The sequence below is a fragment of the Balearica regulorum genome, chromosome 4 (assembly GCF_011004875.1).
Source record: "Balearica regulorum gibbericeps isolate bBalReg1 chromosome 4, bBalReg1.pri, whole genome shotgun sequence".
NCBI classification, from domain to species: Eukaryota; Metazoa; Chordata; class Aves; order Gruiformes; family Gruidae; genus Balearica; species Balearica regulorum.
The window spans coordinates 25,361,513-25,376,132 of NC_046187.1; the positions used below are offsets into that span (position 1 = coordinate 25,361,513).

At 41.9% G+C, this 14,620-nt stretch overlaps 1 protein-coding gene and 1 long non-coding RNA gene across 9 annotated transcripts in view; one reads left to right on the forward strand and one right to left on the reverse strand.

The window, feature by feature from the left end:
* The window catches only part of LEF1 (lymphoid enhancer binding factor 1), a 69,233-nt gene extending 67,747 nt beyond the window's left edge, over positions 1 to 1,486 (forward strand). For all 8 annotated transcript variants that reach the window (XM_075751468.1, XM_075751469.1, XM_075751470.1 and 5 more), the window contains one exon: positions 355 to 1,486. In XM_075751468.1, the coding sequence (XP_075607583.1) occupies positions 355 to 434 (80 nt within the window). In that variant the 3' untranslated portion in view covers positions 435 to 1,486. The remainder of the gene's footprint in view (positions 1 to 354) is intronic.
* LOC142601698 (uncharacterized) lies at positions 1,168 to 2,474 on the reverse strand. Its single transcript, XR_012835261.1, has 2 exons — positions 2,374 to 2,474; positions 1,168 to 2,222 (listed from the first exon to the last, which is right to left on the reverse strand). It is a non-coding gene; the product is annotated as an uncharacterized LOC142601698 (long non-coding RNA).
* Between the last annotated feature and the right edge of the window lie 12,146 nt (positions 2,475 to 14,620).

The following is a 14,620-nucleotide window of genomic DNA, read 5'->3' on the forward strand; positions in this document are numbered from 1 at the left end:
GTAACAGTTATCTGGGTCAAATGTTGTAGATAAATGAAACCCATTACAAAAGGGAATTACTTCTGTAATATGTTGAATGTCTAAACAGCTTAAACCCCCACCTTTCTAGTTGGTGTGGACATTGATTTACAATCCAAAGTACTCTCCGTAAACATTCTTGCAAACTTCAAGAGCAAATAGCAATACTCTGCACTTAGCTTTGACATTGCAAATGCACATTCCACTAATACAGTTGTGTCATAGAGTTACAGCGACCCATCACCAGTTTCTTTGAAGGATTTTAAAAACAAACAAAAAACCCCAAACCAGGCTTCTTATAGTCTTTATCTCTCTCTCTCTTTCCCTTCCCTGTAGGTGGGAAAAGAAATGCTTTCTCAACTTGCAAAGCAAAGGCAGCGACACCAGGACCTCTTCTGGAGATGGAAGCTTGTTAAACCCTAGGTGTGTCCTTCATCCACACAGACCACCCCCGAGGAGTCTGTCTAGGATGTCATTCACCCTGATGTCACTGCTAGAGACACTGAATCATAAAGACAATCACTGCCAAAATCCTTCATTATCACAAGGTCCAGCCCCAATATAAATAGAGCAAATGAGCTCCTGGGTCAGCAGAGCAGCTTTTGTCTTCACTCCACCTCTGCCTTGCACTCTTAAGCCCCCGTCTCATCTGTGTCCATATCGGGTCAGCAAACAAAGTAGCGTGGCTGTGTCTGCCTGCTTCAGCCAACAGAGTAATGTCAAGCATAGCTGCCCCATACAGCAAGCACATCAAGGAATGAAATTTGCCTGGACCAGGATGACACACTCAACCTTCTTTTTATTTAATGGTGCGACAGGATCAATTTTGGTTTTAGCTTTTTTAAGAAACTTGAATGCTTTTATATTTTAACTTTTAGTTTGTAATTTCTTTGGTGTATATTTTACTAGGTATGAGCTTTTAAACAAGTGTCAGAAATCTGAAATAATTTTAAAATAAAAGGTTTTTTCTCTTTTTTTTTTTTTCTGCCAGAGGAAAAACCTGTATGGAAAAAAGGTGGCTTTTTTGTTAAACTATTTGTAACAAATAGTGGCCTCTCAGTCTATATAATACAGTGTCCTATAGAACTAAATAAATGTAACAACAGTCAGCTGGTCAGTAGACATGTCAGTCTTGCATCATCTACTCTGTAACCATAAGCAATACATCCAGCAAATCTGACTGCAGTGAGTTCTCCTTCTCACCCCATTCCCCTTCTCCTTGTAAAAAGCCCAGCACTTGAATTATTACTTCAATTGTTCTGTATTTGTATCTGTTTTTGTTAGCCTGTTAGTGGGATTTTATGCCAGTTGTTGAAATGAGCATTGATGTACCCATTTTTTAAAATAGTAAGGCACAGCCTTTGCCAAAAATACTGTCAACCGATTTTTTTTTTTTTTTTTGTCATTCCAGTTTGAGTTAATGTGCTGAGCATTTGTTTTTTAATAAAAGCTTTGTAATAAAACTAAAGTCAATTGTCTGGCTTGAAAAAATATGACAATGGCTCACACTTGATGGAGTAGAATCCCTCGAAGGTAGAAGCAAGCCCAGGAAGGCAGAGTCACTTCTAAGGCTGAAGAATTTTGTCTCGGTCTTCCCTTGCAGGAAATGCAATGTGTCTGTCGGGATCTTTGCTCACCTTAAGTAAAGTCATTTTGGAAGATGACTTTCTTTTTCTTCCTAAACAGAGCAGAAGTCTCATTTGCATACCAGGAGTAAGGAATGGGCAGGCTTGGTGCTCCTTTATGCTTCTCAGTTCAATTTGGCCCAAGTGGAAGTACAGGGTCTGTGATCCCGCCCTCTATCTTCAGTTTCCTACTAAAATCTTACTGAATGCAGCAGTGGTTTTAATGTTGATGATTAGGAATATGGATTCCCTTCTTTTTGGATGCAGTCCGTGCCCACACAAGAGGTAAGAGCCAACAGTTAAATTTCTTATAGCTGCATAAAAGATCCCGAAGCCAGGGACTGGAGCTGGCTGCAGAATCAGCCATGGAGAGCCTGGTTTCATGGTGTCAGATCCAGAGAGTCGGCATGGCCCGCCTACTGCCAGTGGTGCCCGTGGGACCTTCCTGCAATAGCAAGCAGCTCCTCTGCATGCCTCAAAACTGAAAACAGAGGTGTTTGAGTCTTTCAAGCCCCAAACGCCACCAGCAACTTTTCTGACACCTTTCCCTTTTTGCTCAGGGACTGGTATTCTACAGCTCTGAAAAACAGACACAGCTGCCCGACTGCTACTAAAGGATTTCAAAAGGGAAAAAAAAACAAAACCACCACTGTAGCCATAGATAAATTACTCCAATGGTCTGTGAGCATGACTGCAAAAGAAATATGAACTGTACATTGAATCGGCATACCTTGTATTCTAGCTCCTGAATCTTGTTTGGTGTGAGACTGGACTGAGTCACGCTTGAGCTACAAGAAATTACATAGGTGAGTTACTGCCTAAGGAAGCTTTGTGATTAGATTGTTTATAACTGATCCTTAAACTCTGTTGCACAAGAAATTTCATAATTTAAAATGTTATGAAACAGCTTCCGCTTAAACCAGCATGCACTGCACACAACCCAATTGTAAGAACGTAACCAGCATATTAGTTCTGGCAGTATTTATTTCTAGCAACTAGTGATTACGTAAAAAAAAAAAAAAAAAAGGCTCCACACAAGTGACCAGGCAAAGGAATGCTTTCAGATGGCAGGAGAAAAGACCTCTGAGAGAACAGCAACTGTATACTGGAGTTTTGCAAGACTTGGCTAAGTTTCCATTCCAGTCAATTATCCCAGCCCTTGCTGGAAACCTGTCTGGTTTTTGGTTTGGGGTTTGGTTTTGTTTTTTGTTTTCAAAGTAAAAAAAAAAGTACTTTAGTGCAGTAATTGTTCTAAATCAAGGATTCCTGCAGTGAGTTCTGTAAATTACATGTTCCAAAGATAACAGTTCTTTTTAAAACATGACTACTTTATTTAGATTTTTTAATGGCTACTTAAAAAGCCACTTACTTACCCATTTTGCAAAAAAAATCGCCCCCAGTAGAGGTGTTAACCTTACATAGCACCTTGTCCCAAATACACTATATAGTGAACAGTTGCCTGTCTTAAGGACGAAAGGTCTTTCAGCTCTGATAGTGAAGGAGGAAAAGAATTCAGGAGCTAAAAATAACATCTCTGCTGTTAACATACAGTGAGCAAGCACCATGTGTTGGGCTCATTCATAGATCAAAGCCCTTTCACATAAAGCAACTATGGGAAAGGTTAACTAATATGCACGGCTTAGGATGATCCCATGAGAGTACCTGAAACAGAGTAATTGTGCTACCCTGGAATACCCTCTGTGACTTGGATCAGTGTCCACTCCTGACCCCCCACTGCTGATCAGCATTCGTTCCTGTGGGACTGAAAGAGAAAATTGACCTGGGCCCTCATGGTACCGCGCCAGCTTCAGTGGAAACAGATAAGCTAGTAAAAATGGTCTACTGATGGTGGTGGTACCCTGGCAGTAAGATAAGGTTTAAATCCTTGTGATGCCAAATAAATTATTTCGGGTGAGACTCAAAATCGACACCTAAATTCCTGATGCGCAATTAAGGCAGAAGTCAGCATCTAACCACGTCTTCTTGGGTACCCGAGGAGATGATTATGCCGTACCTCCCACAGAAAATGTCTTTAAGGATCTAAATGCTCCTACCTAATGTCTGAGTTAATTATCCAGATGCTTCTGTACAAGCATCCATAGAATCATAGAACGGTTTGGGTTGGAAGGGACCTCAAAGATCATCTAGTTCCAACCCCCCTGCCATGGGCAGGGACACCCTCCACTAGACCACGTTGCCCAAAGCCCCATCCAACCTGGTCTTGAACACTTCCAGGGATGGGGCATCCACAGCCTCTCTGGGCAACCTGTTCCAGTGCCTCACCACCCTCATAGTAAAGAATTTCTTCCTAATTCACAAACTTGCTCTCTCCCGCCATACTTCATTCCATGCATGTGCCAAGACCAGTTCTGCACAGATCACGGTACAGGTAGTCCCATTCATAAACACACAAGATACCCCAGCAGCTAGGAAACACGCATCCTTCCCTCTCCTCTCACTGAAAAAACAGCAAAGACATAGAACAGGGCAGTTGAGCCAGGATTATTTACAGCTAATCAGGCCAACATCACAGGATGGTCTGGCTCCTCAGGCTTCTGGATCACCTGGACCAGAGCCACTTCCCCTCTGTTACATAAAAGAACAATGCCCCAGGCTAACTTTGGCTTCTTACACAGCGAGTGATGACAGATTCACTAGTTGTGCTTATAGGGACTCACCAGCTCTAGAGAATTCTCTTCTGTTGTAGTTTCCGCTTTGGGTTAGCTAACAGGCAGTAAGTTAGCTGTAGAGGTGACAGCTCAATGGTTAGGTCAATTTGCAGCAAATGTGGGACCTTAAGGACCCAATCCTTGCTCCAGGCTGTAGGACAGCAGAATCTGGAGCATCAGTCATCTGCACTCCTTTGAAACCACAACAGTGCACAAAGCTTTGAAGCAACCATTCCTTGTTTCCTGATGGCCTCCTGCTCTGATCCACATGGCAGCTAATTAGGCTAAAGCAAGACAGGCAGAAAATGAAGGACACCGCAGAGACTAAGAAATGCCTAGTAACCTCTCCAAAAACGTCACTGCAGTTTGTTCCCTTGCATTCACAAGAGGGGTAACGTGCCAGGCAGCCTCCTCTCCAGCATGAGGACCTAAAACCAAGTAGAACATTACAGGGGAAAGAAGGGACTCCACAAATAGCCAGAAGCCAGTCAGTTATGAACACATTTCTCCTGTGTCAGGTCAGTGACAAAACTACTGGGCTAAGAAGGAAGTTAGCCAAAAGGAGAGCAGCTGTAACAAGAAAATGGCCTGCTGTAAACACAGACGTTCTGAGATGAAGCCAAAAACCTAGAAAGTGTGCCCGAACACATTCATTTTTCCACATGACAGGCCAGGAAGAGAACCTCTGGATTAATGTATGAATTTACACTGTGCGTCTCCTCATGGATATAAAGATCAGCTTTAGGAAGCAAGCAAACGAGCATCTGCAGCCCCAGGAAAAGGGACATGTCTGACAGAAATACGGGAAATGAACCTCTTAACCACCCACTTTCAGTCAGGTCAAAGCAAGAACTGAAATTCTGTTCCCTGTCCTCCCAGGTAAATACTCATATCATCAGGCCATGGGCTTTAGATGATGTTTTCTCTCTGGCTGGCACACTCCTCCTGCAACAACCACAACTTCACTGAGACACAGAAGCAGAGTCTGCTTGGCTGAGACAATAGTCGCTACTTACCTGGTCTGGGATACTAAGGGTTCCTTCCTGTGACTGATGTTCTACAAAACACATTTTGATAAACTCACCCATCTCACCTCCCAGAAACCCAACACATACAAATAAGCAACAGGTTTGTTCATCCCTCTCAGCTAAGGAAAACCAATGGGAGCCAGCAGAGCTAGGAGAAAAATTTCGATCTGCCTCATACAAGAAGAGCAACTCACCCAAGAAGTGGTCTGTCCTGTTCACTGTGCTGAGAAAAGGTAACTACGACAAAATAGAATCTTCAGCAGAATAAGAAAGATAACATACTCTGCAACTTAATGATGGTCAAGGCACTTATTTGGAGAGGCAACTCTTTGAATTGGGACTAATTTCCTACAGCTAAGAAAACTGGCTAAAAAAATCCCGCAGGATACTGATTTGACTGACGCAGGACCGACTCTGTGTCACCACAGAAACAAGGACTCAGATCTTGACAAAGCAGAATGCTATATAAGGGTTAGGTTTTCTCAGCACCTGCCTGTGCAAATGAAGTGCTGGGTAATAAAGAGGGGCCAGTACACAGCAGAACATAGCAGTGGCTACATCCCTTGACTGAGACGAAGTTTCAAAGCTGGAGATGGACAAGATACTTAAAATCTAGTTGCTGCTTTTGCTATCTTGAAATATGTTTCCTTCTTACAATTTTCCTGTGAAATGTGTTTTGTCATGGCTAACATAATCAGCAACAACTTCTTCCTCTCCACTCAATCCTAAATTAGATAGGCAGTAATCATATTTGCACACAAACCATGCCTAAGGAAGCACAGAATGGCCACTGCTTTCTTCCTGTAAAAACCTGCTAGATCAAACTCTAGCCAACTTTTTAGTACAATGTCCTGAAAGAATTCACAATCAAAACACCTTAATCTAAGGTGCCTCAACAAAGTGAACAATAAGTGATTTTAGTCACTGTTTGAAAATTCCGATTTTATAAGGAAGATTTTGATATATGGTCTAAAAGTTTCCCTTTGTGTGAGACTGGTATAACTGCATGACTCAGAAATAAAACCACTCACAGCACTCAGTTAACCACTGAGCAGGCTAGTTCTGCCTATACTTGTATTCTAAAGCAGTCACTCCCCACATTTTTTTTTTTCAGTGTGAATTTACTGAAATTACTTACTGAAACAGAATAGCAAACAATTTCTCAATATCCAAGCAGTTTATTCCTTTTTTCGTCTGGTCCATTTGATTTCACTCCTGCTCTAGGTTTTCTCCATCCTCCCACTTCTCTCTCAAGTTTGACTGATGCCTCTGCTCCTGCCCTGTCCTCACGGGCAGCTGGGGCTTCCCCGCTGATCGAACAGCACTGCTAAGTGCTCTCCTCTGCTAGGAAGCAGTCTCCTCTTTCCAGTGACCTGATGCTGGGTTTCCTATGAACATAAAAAGATAGGCTTAAATCTAGCACAGGTCTAACACCTATACTGTATCTTTATTCAGTTCAGTTTGGAAATAAATACTATGTGAAGAAAGAATGGGTGAAAAGACTATTTTCAATTCAGTTTAAGGAAGAATTTCCCTGTACACCTGTTCCCCAAATGCATCCCAAGGATGGTACTTCCTTAGCTCACAGATATGTTGTGAGGATCAGATATGATTATATATAACTAGTGTAAACCACAGACATAAATATTAAGGGATATCTTAAATGAGATGCATACAACTACACTACAGGTATAGTTATTATAACTGCTACCACACAATTATATAAACGTGGAATATATTGTATTTATCAACCAACATCTGAAGAATTCTTCAGATCATCTTACTCCAACAGCTTAACCCCTTGTCATTTTTGTTTGGGATTTACCTCACTTCCAGAGGCAATGGTAACAACTCAGAGAACAGTAAGAGAACAGAGTAAGTTGATGGGCATGGATTTAAGTGTTTCACCTGAATTATTTTCTATTGTGCACTATTGTAGCATTACCCTTCCATGATCTCAGGGAAGCAGAACTAGGAGCTCACAGAAAAGACGAAATGGAAAAGCTAACACCAGTCCCAACTACCCACCACCACTATGACTGCTGAACACTGAAGACTAGGCACTCTCTCACCTGTCCTTTTACCAAATTTCATCCAATTTTTTTTCAGACATTACGGACAATACTTAGTTAAAGTGGGCAATTCATAGACATGACAACTAAATAGGACAGGAAAGCCTGCAAAGTTCTTTGGAGCATACACTAGTTGGGGTTGAAGGATGTCCTTGCTAATTCACATCTTGCAATCAGTTCTATTCAAAGGTATCTGAAATCCGTTAACACATACTGGATTTCCAGCTGCCATGTCAAATATCAAATTCTGATACTGCTCTCTCTATTCCTCAGCAGATCCAGCTATTTCTCCAAAAGACCTTCCCTTCCACACAGAAGGCAGAGAAAGTGGCTCTCCTTACCTGCCAGTAGCCAAAAATTTACATGGAATATTAGTTAAAAGAAAGCAAGCTTTGTGGGCAAGCAAGCCTTACCAAACGGCTATACATAAATCAGGATAGCCTGCTGTATGGGCACCGCCATTACTTAGACTGGTTTAATTATTTAGATTGACTTTTAGATTTTAATTCCCAATTTCAATATAATCAGTTGTAAGTTGAGCTGGGCGCCTGTAGGTTTGCACTACTCTCATAATGTGACTTAAAATGAAATTCTAAGTCAAACTGGTACCAGCCTTTGCTAAGGCCAGTCTTACCTGTCAATGAAACAGTTCATTCCCTAAAAACACAGTAAGAGTTATTTTTCAAAATCACAGTCTTCACTGGAAACTTTTCTCCTTGCAATGTTAGCTGCCACTTTAGAAAAGCTCTGCCCTTTGCCAAAAAGCAGTGAGCCTGCGGGTGAAGATCGTGTCTATTGTATGAACGTTTGACACATTCATCATCATTTGCCATTATTCTTCCTTTCCACCAACGTGCTACTTTAAATGTCACGTGTCAATAAGCAAAGCAACATTTTCAGCTGTAAACCTGTGCAAATAATCTTTTGAGTATAATTCTGCCCTTGAGGTAAACTATATGCTCAACTTTTATTCTAAGACAACCAAATGTCCTTACAAATTTAGATCCGAGTAACAATACTGGCTTCAGTTCATAGATTTGCCAGTTTAGCGTCAACTTAGGCAACAATAGCTTTCAGTCTTAGCCAAAAATGAAATGCCAAGTCTCTAAGAAAGAGAAAGACTTCTTCCTCAGTTCCAATTAATGCTTTTGTTTAAAGAAATAAAAAAGATGGTATCAGGAAAAGCACTTATGTGAAATTAACAGCATCTCCTCCCCCAACCCATATTCTCCCTCCGTTTTAAAAGAAAAATTTACCACTTTAAAAACCTCATCTCTCTAGTACTGAATAAATTAAATTCCCAAGTATCTAATTCCCAAGTATCTTCTGGCTCCTATAGTAAGTTATTTAAATACTTATCATAGATCTCACTCTTCAGACACTGCCATTTTCCTAAAAGCACCCTGACTGGGTTTTAGAATCCACAGCCTCTTTCAAACCAGCTTGCTCTCAATGAATTATTTCCCTGTAGCCTATTTCACCCACACCCCTTCCTCAAAGGACTCACACAAGTTTTCTTAGGCACTTAAAATATTATTTGGGTGCTCAACTTCTGCTGTTCGCTTTCTGACACTAATAGCACCCAGAAATCCATCTGTCAGCAGTTGTGATAACCCTTTGGCTCAAAAGAAAGTGAAGTGGGAAGGTGAAGAAATCAGGAGGCAGTATTTTCTCCTGACTGTTAGAAGTATAGTCTGATTGTTACTGCCTGAAATTAGTAATTAGCAGCATGAGCAGAGTTTTGTTCCTGCAACTGATTCTATGAAGAAAGTATATAAACAGCAAACAGAGAAGGAAAAGCCTGAAAATTGCTGTTTTCTTTCACACTCTCTCAAGAACTAGAGCGGAGTGGTGGAACTTGTCATTAAAATCCACACCAGTTCTCTTCTGATATTCCCCATTCTTTTGAAAATTTAATCAAGTTTTAAATAAAATTAGGACCTCCAAAATCAGGCTCTTCCATAAATACCTCTTCTTTAAGTTCTGAGAGGCATTTCAGTGCTGAAAAGAAATCATTGGAAGCTAGATGCCTCACCTGCTTAGACATTCTGGAAAACATCACTAGGCTTCCATCCGAAACAAAAGACTTTTAGAAATGTCACCCTGAATTGCAAATAAGAAAGCATTGCAACATCAGCTGGAAAGAACCCATTAGCCTTCTTGTCCTCTTCAGAGAAATAAGGACTTCAAGTAGTTGTCAGAAACATTTTACCTTTTCAGCCTCCCAGGAGAAAACCAACAACTAAGAAGCCTGTGAAATAGAAAACCAGTATATCTTACACCTGCTCATGCCTGCAGCTTTGTAGGATTCAAAACAGCAGGTCTCAAAGTTCACGTAAAGGAGTTGAAGCAAAAGGGCTTCCAATGGCTGGAGTGGCTGAAACCAGCTCAAGGCATCACTGTATGCTGAGGATGAGTCAGGGAACAGAGCGGTCCCTTCATCAGATCGTAGACCGTTACGGCACCTACACAGGCCCTGCACCAGCAGAGCAGACAAATCGCAGTCTGTGCACAATCAAAACCCACTTATTGTAGAAGTGTGGGTTTACCATTTTCTATTGCGCAAATATTTAATAGAGCCATTTGCATATGCAAGGATAATTAAGCAAAAAAAAGGGGGATTTTATTTGGTGCTAATTCACCACATGCAAATTCCAGCTGTTTACTGTGGACCTACCGCCAAGCGTACACTTCTTCCCACAGCTCATCAGAAAGCCTCTTGCTGGTGAAAGTGGTTAATCCACAAGATTTTTGTTGCTGAAGCCAAGACTCCAAATGGGGGGTTTAGGTTACTAATGACAAAAATTTTGCATTCTTTAACTGGTGAATACTGTAAGAGTTTGTCCATTTACAGAAAACCACCCTAGAAGTGGTTGCTGGCAGAAAAGCGGGACCAGAATAGAAGAAGCTGTTACCAGGCAGGACAGAGATGCACCAAGCAAAGCAGCAGTGAACAACAGGCTAGGAAAAAATCCTGTGATCTGGCAGCATGAAACAGCCAAAGTAAGCAACAAGTTCCTCAGTGCCCGCCAAGCAAAAGCCTTGTGCTAAAATATCCTCCTGTGCCCTGGCCAGCTTACAGCATCTGACCCAAGGCTGGAAACAAAGCTTGGCCTTATGCCACACTGCGATACCTCATGCCACCACATGACAAAAGAAACGGCTCCTTAAACAACTAGGTTTGGTGTTTTCTATTATTCCTGCCCCAGAAGCAACCAAAACATCCAGCCAGCATTAGAGCTTTATGGTGCTAGTTTTCCCTGCAAAGAATGCACTGCTGTGAGTTATTTGCAATTGATAGAAAACCAAATAGAAAACCTCTAAAGGAATAAGAGAGAAGAGTGAATTGAACAAGTGCAAAGTTGCTCCATGGGCATACAAACCTAAAGCTGACTAATATAGTACCAATAACAACGCCAGACCTCATTACATACTGTTCTGTGATCATATACATTTAATTTAAGACTCTGCATAGCACTGCATTTATAAATGGAAAAGTATACTGGATAGAAAATGGTACATAAAAAGGGATTTCGGTTTCAACCTGAACTTTTGAGAAGATCATAAAATTCAAGACAGATCATTCTACAAATCATCTTTACAGTTACCAGACTGTGGCTCTACTTAAATTCTTCTCTAACAGAATTCAGCAGAAGCACTTCCCTCTGGCTGTGAACAACAGGAAAAGCTGCTGAAGGAACATGCAACATGAAAAGGTGTAGCTCTCAAAAGAATTATAGCATCTGCTTTTGCTCCTGGTCTCAGCTCTTCCAAAAAGCACAGAGAAATAGGCATCATTCAGGTCAGTTTTATAATTGCTCACATCATTGCTGCAGTGAATAAAAATACTGAGATGTGGGTCACTGCTGTGGCACCAGTTAGAAAAGTTAAGAGCGTAGCTGCACCACAGCTACAGGTGCAAGAGGACTACTGCCTCTCTCGAAAAAATCAACTCCAAAACTGACAGCAGCAAATTCTTAGGGAAAGTTGGTCACTACAAAAAACTGCTTCTGGTTTGCCCACATTTCTAAAGCCACTTGGTACTGTAAAATGGATTTTTCTAGATGCAAGAATAACAAGCACGCATTAAGCTTTGGCCATTATGCATCAATAGCTTAATAAATGTTATTGATATGAACATTTGCAATAACCATCAGCTATATATCAAAAGGGACACAGGCTTGAAGAGCAATACCCTGAGACATGGAAAATATTTTGTATCTCAGGATGCTATACAGTGGATGCTTACACAAAGAATTCACTAGAGAACAGCAAGCATCTGTAGTTTCACACAAGTTCTCCAATCTCTCTGCAAGGAGAAGAATTTTTCATGAAATAAAAAACGTCAGAAGTGCTTTCCCAAAGCAGCAGCAGAAATAACACATGCTTTCCAATGGCTGATCATATGCTTTTTTCCCCCCCCCCCATAAGAAACAATTCAATCCCATCATCTTTATGCTACTATGCTGCACACACCCAAATGATACTGTCCTCGGGGATCTCAGACCTCGATCAGACCTCAATCCTGCATTTGCAGACTTTACTGACCAAAGCCTGGCACAAAGTAAGGAACACACAAGACCTTTTCCCACCAAGACAACCTTTTGGGTGGGCAAATTGGAATTACCTCTTTTTCAAATGCCCTTCTCTTTATAATAACAAGTACAGATTTAACCAATCATATCTCACTACACTTTGCTTTATACAAAGTTTCTTATCTTTTTCTTCTCCAGCCTGATAACCATTCCCTAATTTATAGTAAGAGGATCTACAGAAGAGATCGATAGACTAACCTAAAAAGTTTCACAGATATCTGAAAGTGTGGTAAGTGCTTTATCCACAGATGATCAGAAGAACCACCAAATATGGCATTAAGAAAACAAAACCAGAACTCCAAATCTCATTTTGAAGCCACTACTGTGGTTTTCAGAGGCCTGATTCACTGCTGGAGTACTGGATCTCAGGGCTCTGAAGAGCCCATGCTAGATGCTGGAGTTAACTCCTGTCTTGTCAATAGCCTGCTGTTTATAACAACTGATTTTTGAAGGACATTTGCATTGTCACTTCAAAACCCTTGGGTCAGATGGTTTGGGGGAAAAATACAACTTATAAGGAAGAAAAAAAGATACTTTTCCAACATGTTTTATGCTGTTGCTCAACCCTTCTTCCTACTGTGTAAAATAAGGCATAGGTTGAGAAACACTCGCATCTGGACAGAGTGGGGCTATTCACTTCAAGGCAGCTACTAATTTCCAGGGGCTAAACTTCATCAACAGACAATTAACATACATTAAATTCTTTGGCAATGCTGTTTCCCCAAGTAAATTCCTACCAAGGTGATGTTCTGCAAGTCCCCACAACGAAGGAGGAAGCAACAAACTCCACTTTCCATTACAGATTCAAATCCATTCATCAAGTTCGTATCTTCTAAGAAAATTAAACTGCTACGGTAACATACGGTAAAAGCTCAATGATGTTTGCAAACACATATGCAGATTTAGAACTTCAGGACATCTGCACTCAACAAACAGGCAGCTGTTACTACTGACCCACATACAAGTATTACTGTGCTCAGTGCCGCTAATGGAGAATATTTATTTTGTTAGTGCAAAGCCAAATCTTAACTTCTACACACTTAATTCCTCTTCAGATCAAACTTTATTGCCACCTCTTGCACTTTATACCCCATAAGCCACTCATGCAGAGCATCCTCCTCCAGTCCAATTAAGACTGTGCTTTCAACTCCCTCTGCAAGGTTTGCTGTGCTCCTGTCTTCTCCCCAGCGGCATCAGCAGCTAGGACGACCATAGAGCACATTTGGCAGCTGAAATGACCCAGATGCTGAATCTGGAGCCACCTTCCCAGCTGCAGTAGCTGGGCTCACGTCTGACTCCTCAGCTGTTGGCTGTCAAGCTGCCCTCAAACTGTGCCAAATGTACGTCTCAAAGCTTTGACCGAAGTGGGGCAAACGCTCTAAATCTGTGAAGCCTGCTGACAAAAAGGATAACGAAGACTAAAGGTTTTAAAAATAGGCAGTGAGGGAAACCAAACGCCCTTCTTCCTTTCTCTTCTATCCCTCATTTTTTTCCACAACCTCTTTTCCCCTATTAATAAAAATCTCAGGAAGGGCTCACTGGTGAGAGCAGGTCTAACATACCATGTCCTGACTGAGGTACCAACTAGCAGGAGGTTCCCCTTCACTCGTCAACACTTCATGTAGTGGAAGGTGGCTCATGTACCTCTGCATCAAGGCACAGGCATGGCAAGGGCTGGGAAATAATCTTTATTGAGGGAAAGGTGGAGACAGCCAGGGTTTTTTATTTCATTACTCATTCTTTAAGCTTCCTAGACATCTTTAAACTGTCAGAGCTGCAGAAATTCTTGTACAAATCAGGAGCAACTATTTAATATCCTGCTTCTGACAAATTTCATAATGATCTTGAACCCAAGAAGATTTCTACATCTCCCATGCCTCCTCACTGAGGAGCAAAAGAAAAGGCTTACCTTGATTCAATGGCCTCAGTCACTCATAGCATCATAAACTGGTTAGGGTTGGAAGGGACCTCAAAGATCTAGTTCCAACCCCCCTGCTGCGGGCATGCACACCCTCCACTAGACCACGTTGCCCAAAGCCTCATCCAACCTGGCCTTGAACACTTGCAGGGATGGGGCATCCACAACCTCTCTAGGCAACCTGTTCCAGTGCCTCACCGCCCTCACAGTGAAGAATTTCTTCCTGATCTCTAATCTAAATATACCCTCTTTCAGCTTAAGGCCATTACCCCTTGTCCTATCACTACATGCCCTTGTAAACAGTCCCTCTCCAGCTTTCTTGTAAACACCCTTTAGGTACTGGAAGCCTTCTCTTCTCCAGGCTGAACAACCCCAACTCTCTCAGCCTGTCCTCATAGGAGAGGTGCTCCAGCCCTCTGATCAGCTTTGTGGCCTTCCTCTGGATTCACTCCAACAGGTCCATCTCTTTCTTACGTTGGGGACCCCAGAGCTGAACACTGCAGGTGGGGTCTCATGAGAGTGGAGCAGAGGGGCAGAATCACCTCCCTCGACCTGCTGGTCACGCCTCTTTTGATGCAGCCCAGGACACGGTTGGCTTTCTGGGCTGCAAGCGCACACTGCCGGCTCATGTTCAGCTTCTCGTCCACCAACACCCCCAAATCCTCTCCCTCAGGGTTGCTCTCAATCCATTCCTC